The following is a 6912-nucleotide window of genomic DNA, read 5'->3' as shown; positions in this document are numbered from 1 at the left end:
CTTTTTTTCTACTGTAATGTTCCAGTCCATGCTCATATGTTTATGTGTGCCTGTCTGTGCATTTGAATAATTCTGAAATCCTTTTCTGATAGTGCTGTTATAAGTAATGCACATAAATGCTCCTCTGTACAGCATGTTGATAATGTAATTATGGCTTACTTTGTATTATTAGTTCCAAAGAAAATGCTGTGTGTTAATTTTGAAAAGACCTGTGCCTTGAATTCACCTTCTATTTTTATCTATTGTGGAAAAGAGCTTGGATTACTTCTCCCGATCTGTTGTTGTTATTAGGATCAGTCTTACTGTCCAGACACTTGATGTCCTTCTAAGAGAAATAAATCTTACCATTCGTTAATTGTAATAGTTAAACCTCTTGTTTAGAATATGCCTGGAATGCTTCCATTATTACAGGCTGTGGTAGATTTAATCTAGGGAAATCAGTGTTTGTCTCTTCCTATTCTTTGTTTTTAGTGCTCCTCAGTTGCAGAGGATTTGAGTTTAGTCTTTGACTTCCTGTCCTTAACATGTACAGTTTCTTGTTTTAGTCAGCAGCCTCTACGCTCTTTCTGAACACTCTGACTTGTCAGTCATGAACCTCTTGTTCAATATACATAATATGAAGCAATAATAAGGTGCAGCATAACAATAAGGAAATCAAGAGACTTGAATGTAATGTATTATTTACCAATTTCATCTGTGTAAATGCTGGACCTGTGAGTCATTCTCCTCATGGTGCATCTGTAGCAATTTGGAGTTGGATTAATAGGAGCTACTTGGACATGGAAAGAGAGGTTACCTCCTGAACTGTTACTCCTATGATATTTTCACCTGAAATCATGTTTTGATTTTCCTTTTTGCTGAGGAAAGCAGCATTTTGTTATTCCTTGCCAGTTCCTTTATTTAATGAAATAAAAGGCATAGTTCTGCAAAGAGCTGATACTGTCTTCAAGAACAACCTGGTGCAGCACAAAGGACATTTGAACAAAAAAAGTGCAGACCACTTACTGTGTGCCAGAGTCAGTGTAACATTATCTCACATATAACATTAAGGTCTTCAGATTGTGCTGGCAGTAGGAAAGTGATTTTGTAATGTAGCACAACTGCAATAACACCTGTTATATTTAAATATATTTCTTGCATAAATCTTTGAAAGTTTTTTAAAGTTTCAGTGTACCTAATAAACATTTGCCTTTTGAATAGTTCACTGTGGTTTTTTTAGGTTATGAAGAGTTCCAGAGTGGGGCTTGGTGGTGCAAGGAAGAAACTCTTTGTTTCCTCTGGGTCATTTAACTTGTTGGTTTCTGCCCCATTGCAGTCTCCGCATCTATCCATTCTTCTGTCTCACAGTCAAGGTGTTCTCCATGCTCATCTTTCTGTCCTCGGCATGGAACTTGCTATTGATACGAATAAAGGCAAGCTGGAGGCTGTGAGGCAGAAGAGTGAACTGAGAAAGAAAACGGGAAAAGTGATAAAGCAGGGAAGTGGGATGTGAAATACTGGCTAGGCCTGGGTATTATGATGGGAAAAGGATGTGAATGGACTTGAAAGACAAAACTGGTGTGGGAAATCAGGAAAAGGTAACATAAAACTAGGAAGGTGACTGGCAACAATACAGTTTGGGAAGAATCCTATAGAACATTTATTCCCCTAAATTTTGATACTTGGCCATCTTGAGTTCCCAGTTGCTGATGGCAGAGTAAGGGTTCAGACTGTGATGGAGTGATACTACCACAGTTGAACTGATGGAAAGAAAGTATTTGGTTTAATACCCCATTTTTAGAGATTACATCCATCCTTCACATATTTTTCTAGCTGTTCTCCTGGCTTCCTCTTCCCTGTAATGTGGGTTCTGGATCTCAGACTCAGAATTTGCCCTTCACATAATCCTAGTCTTGCCTTCTTCCCCAAACATTTCTTTTAGATACTATTGAATACAGCCTCCATAGCTTTGCCCTGTAGCCCACTGCAATGTGATCTGTATTACAAGTCTACTCCCCCTGTATTAAGCCATGGGGTGTTCTGGATATACCAAAATAAAACTGAAGACCCTGATATTCAATATAGTGTTTTTCCCTCTGAGACAGAGAAATGAGTACAAGGAAAGAGCAGCTCTTAATAGAAATGGTACCAGGCATTCTTCATGTTAATATAACTTAAATGGACATAATGATACCGCATCATCTTCCCTGTTCTGCAGCTTTGAGATGCAGAAAACTGAAGTAGCTTCACTAGTGTCAACAGTTTGAAACCTACCCCCAGAGAGATGAGAGTCTGTATGCTGTACTTCTGAGATATGTGGTGGTTTTCAAATACCTTCTAACATGAAATAAAACTTGGCAAGCCGACAGCATCTGCTGCAGTTCTACAGTGTGGCCAGGCTCATTTACAGCAACCAAGTGGCTCTTGCTGCAGTGCCACAAGTAGGTTATGACCAAGTTCAATGCTTACAGAAGTCCATTTTCTTGAAAGAAGTAATATTGCCTGAAAGGGAGTCCATAGACTGCAAAGCAATGGAAATAGTTTTGAGGGCTGGAAGCCCACCTTAAAATACTTTAAGTTTTAAACATAGTCAACTGGCAGTATATTTTAACAGTGAACAGCCTGTTTGCATTAGACAGGAAAAGGGAAGAAAAAAATTGAATTATATTGTATACATACTTCTTCTGATGAGCATGATACAAATATGAATACAGGAAGAGCCTCCATCAATTTTCCATAGTTCATGTTTGTTGCCTGGTAAGAAGTCAGAAACCTGTTGTAGTATTGGTCCTGAAATTGAAACGAAAAGAAGACTTTAAGGTCTAAGCCTTGAACATTCATCATACACTTGCTAATTAGCGGCCTCATAGTAAGTTTGCAAATGCATGTAAGAGCAGGACTTTAATTTATACTGATTAGCAGCTCACTATGTGAACCATGGGACTACCACAGACCAAATCACTACTTGCCATTAGCCGCAGCTCAGAGAGATATTACAGCCTGGCCAAAACCAAACACAAACTGCAGGATATATATGCCAATTTGGACAATTACAGCTCCGATTTGAGACACTGTGAAATACGGTGAGTAAGAAGCTGCTATAAGGTTTTTCTAGAGGCCTATCTTAAGTAGGATCAGTGCAAAACCTCCCTTGCATGGACTTGGTGTGCTCAAGGCAGGAGCAGGCTGGAGCCACCATCCCAGCCCTGAGGTGACACTTGCAGGCTGTTGGTACCAGCACCTCAGTCAGCCCACACATCATTTCTTAGGGGGATTTTGTGGGTTTTTATGGATAATCACCATCCTTCCACTGAACTAAAATGTCCTCCTCAACTTTTATTACTTATTCAAACAAAATTGTTTCACCCAGCGAGTCAGTATTAGACCAATATATCAACGTATCTAAACGGAAATGCCACAGGGCCACTGTCCTCGGGCTGAGGGCAAACTGCCGCCCACAGACCCTTCGCTACCTCAGCGGCAAGGCTCCGTCGCGGAGCAACGCGGGCAGCCTCCACCGAGGCCCCCTCCCGCTCCTCTCAGTCGGACTCCCCTCAGGAGAGCACCACCGGCCCGCGCCGCCAGGTTCGGGTTCCCCACCCCACACCCCGGGGCGGTCTGCGGGCCCGCCCCGCCCCTTCGCCGCTGTCCGCCTGCGCGGGTCCCGCCCCAGCCGTGACGGGCAGCCCGGCGCACGGCCCTGCGCTCATGGCGGCCACGGCGCTGCCGGCGGGACGCGGCGGCGGGGGCCGGTGCTGAGCGGCCGCAGGCAGGGGGGCGGGAGCGGCCGGTGCAGAAGGCACCGGCGGCGGCGGTGGTGGCGGCGGTGGGGCCGGGCGGCGGCTCGCGGGTGAGGAGCGGCGGCGGTGGGAGGGGGAGAGAGGGAGGAGCGCGCGGCCGCGGCGGCTTTGTGTGCGCGGGCGGGGGGAGGGGAGCGGCACGTGGGCCTGGCCGCGCAGGGCTCTGCCCCGCCCACAGCGACCCCTGGTACCGGGCACCCGGAGCGCCCTGGCCTCCGCCTCACCCCGCGCTGCGAGGCCACGACTCCCGCCTCAGGGGGGCTGCGGGACGCGCTGCCCCTTCCCACGCAGCTCCGCGGTTGAACCGACGTGTCCCGTTGGCGAAGGGGTAGTGCCGGGGCGCTCGTGCCCGCCCGGCTCTGAAGCCCGCGTCTCCCCGCGCGGGTGGACTCCCGGCTCGGCGGTGCCGGTGCTGAGGTAAATCCGGTGTTGAGGTAAACCCGGCTCGGCGGTGCTGGGTGCTGAGGTAAACCGGGCTCGGCAGTGCCTGTGCTGAGGTAAACCCGGCTCTCCTCACTTCACCCGTAGGGTCCCAGTGCAGAGCGCTCTGGCAGTGGGGCTCAGGGGCCCTTTGCTGCAGCAGGCAGCAGTTTGCCTCTGGGGCTAAGGTGAGCTCCTATTTCTTGTGAGGGAGTTGAAGCTTCTGGACCAGTGCTGAGATACGGGGTTAACCTGTAGTGCCAGGGGAAGGAGGTGTCTCCCTGTGGTGAGAGGTTGAAGCCTGCCCAGAAGGTCACTGTGGGTGAAATTAATGCTTTTATTTTTCCTCTCAGTGAAGTAGTGGAGAGAACATGTCTGGGATGAAGAGAGTGATTGTGGAGAAGGACCCCGACTATGAGGATATCACCATCACACATCCCAGCAAGCGCCACAAGGCAGCTGAACAGTCAGGTAGGAGCTCTCTGAGCTGAAGGGGCCTTCCGGGTTGGATTAGGAGTGCTGCGGACGTCCATGCTGTCAAGGACAGGTCAAGGAAGGATTGGGTGGGAGCTAAGGGGTCAAAGGGCAGACACTGAGCAAGGAAGCTGGTGATGCCTCTGTATGGCGAAAGGAAGATGCGATTGTCATACACGGAGCCATTCCTACTTGCTGGTTGAGGTGTAAGTAAGGCATGAGGATGCAGTCTTTGGTGCATGATAGCAGCCAGAGCACGAGCTCTCCAGGGCCCCACCTGTACTTTTGTTCTTGTTTGCTGAAGTATTTGTCAGTGCATCTTCTCAGCAGGTATCCATGCTGAGGTGTGCTCCATCCTGTGCATTTGTTTTGTATGTTTTGCAATTGAAATCTGCTTCCAGAAAGATTGGCAGTTTACATTTTGAGGGATACGGATTGCAGTACAGCATGGCGAAAGGGGTGTCCATGACCCTGCAGTAGAGAGACTGTCTCCTAAGGATGGCAAATGTTTGCAGGAATAGGCAGATAAAATGAAATGGAGCAGTGTAGAAGGGGGTAAGTCAGGAGAAGAAAGGGGTTTTGAAAGTTGCAAGGGAGGAGGAGGAAGAGCAGCAGCTACCTGACTGAAAGGAAGGTGGTTAAAGAAGTGTAGTGGAGAGAGTAGCTGGATGAGTAGGTTTGCATTTGGCACGCTCTGATTTGCTTGCTTTGGGAGCCAGCCTGTTGGCAGAGTGCCTGGGACAGGTTGCAGTCATCTCTGAGCAAATGAGAGTAGAGCTTCTTGCCCTTGGGACAGGGAGTAGGGTAGTGATTTTTGGCATAACATAGCTATGTGAGAGGATCATGATGAGAAGAGCTGACAAACAGGGAGGTGAGAAAACTGAAGCTGGCTGTGGGATCTGAAGATGATCCAGGAACAGAGCAGGATGCCAGAGCTGCCGATTGGAGAGGGACAGATGATGGCTTTGTGGGTGATGCTTTGGAGGGCGGTGTACAGCTGGACAAGTCTGAGGAGGCTGAACTCTGGGTTGAATGTGCTGCTGGCCAGATCCAGTCTGCTGGATTGTCTAGGGACCTTAACAATGGAGCTCTGCTGGAGCTGGCTGTGGCAGAAGAGCGTCACCACTCCCAGCTGCCTGCCCTGCCTGGCTGCCAGAAGTTACCACCCTTGCTGGTGGAGTGTCCCAGGGACTGCGGACAGGTTTTTAATCCACTTTTTGTGAAGCAACTTTTCAGAAGGTCTTAATAATTAGCAGGCGAAGTCTCAGTGCCTTGGAAAACTGTCCTTCCCAGAGCAAGCTTTCTGTTCAGGTGATTCCTCTGAATTGGCTTCTTTCTTCCTCTTATGGATGGTCTCCAATACACGAATTCCTTAAGTATACAAATTTCACTAACGTGATCTTAATTAGGGCATGTGGTTGATGCTAAGCTGGGAAAAATATGAAAATAAAGTGTTCTTAAAAGCCTCAGTAATATAACCACAAACACTAAAGTGCTTTAATTGTCATAATACTGGTGTTGCATGGCATCAGTCTTCGGAAGAGATGTAGTTGGCCTTGTCTGAACTGTACATCTCCTTTCTTAATCTGTTTAGGGTTATTTGAAGGATAGCCTTACATGTGAATTTCCTAGGCAAGGTGTTCATGACTGGAGGAAAATTATATCCCTCTGTGTTTTAATTTTGCGTTACTCGTACAAATTCAGACACAATTCTGTTTTAATGTAGGCTTGAGCTACTTCTGGCCCTAGAATATCTATATACAGGTATCTGGAAACAAGTAAAAATATTTAGGAGACCTCTGTTGCATATAGAAGCGTCAGTTGCTTTACTGTTGTTGTAGGTACCTGGTTAGTCAGTAGAATTATGTATGCTAGCTGGAACGCACCAGCAAAGTTTTGACTTGCTTTTGATTTCTTTATTCTTTCTTTTGAGATATTAGAAACCTCTTCAAACATATATGTACCCTTTAGTAAAACAAATGCTTCCTCTGAAGCTCAAAACAGAGTCTAGGTGCTGTTGCCTTCTGTTCCATGTAGAAACAACGTGACATTTTTTCAAAGGAAGCCAGGCTGTTAACTCTGATCTGCTTTGCATTGGGGTCACTCTACTTCTGCCACAGTCTGGAGAACCGTTTCCAGGCTTTCTTTTAGAAGTGCAATTACTGTTTTTCCAAGTTTTTGGTTAGAACTTGATAAAAACAGATGTTGTTTGAACCCGCTTGATATAATGGAGGTGTCT

At 46.9% G+C, this 6912-nt stretch overlaps 1 protein-coding gene across 9 annotated transcripts in view; it reads left to right on the top strand.

The window, feature by feature from the left end:
- The first annotated feature begins 3753 nt into the window (after positions 1 to 3753).
- YEATS2 (YEATS domain containing 2) overlaps positions 3754 to 6912 on the top strand; it is a 47911-nt gene continuing 44752 nt past the window's right edge. For all 9 annotated transcript variants that reach the window (XM_080622927.1, XM_080622925.1, XM_080622924.1 and 6 more), the window contains exons 1-2: positions 3754 to 3829; positions 4553 to 4670. In XM_080622927.1, the coding sequence (XP_080479053.1) occupies positions 4571 to 4670 (100 nt within the window). In that variant the 5' untranslated portion in view covers positions 3754 to 3829; positions 4553 to 4570. The remainder of the gene's footprint in view (positions 3830 to 4552; positions 4671 to 6912) is intronic.

Source organism: Psittacula echo (assembly GCF_963264785.1).
Source record: "Psittacula echo genome assembly, chromosome: 7".
Lineage (NCBI taxonomy): Eukaryota > Metazoa > Chordata > Aves > Psittaciformes > Psittacidae > Psittacula > Psittacula echo.
Note: the sequence above shows the minus strand (reverse complement) of the source record. Positions and strands in the feature narration are given on the sequence as shown.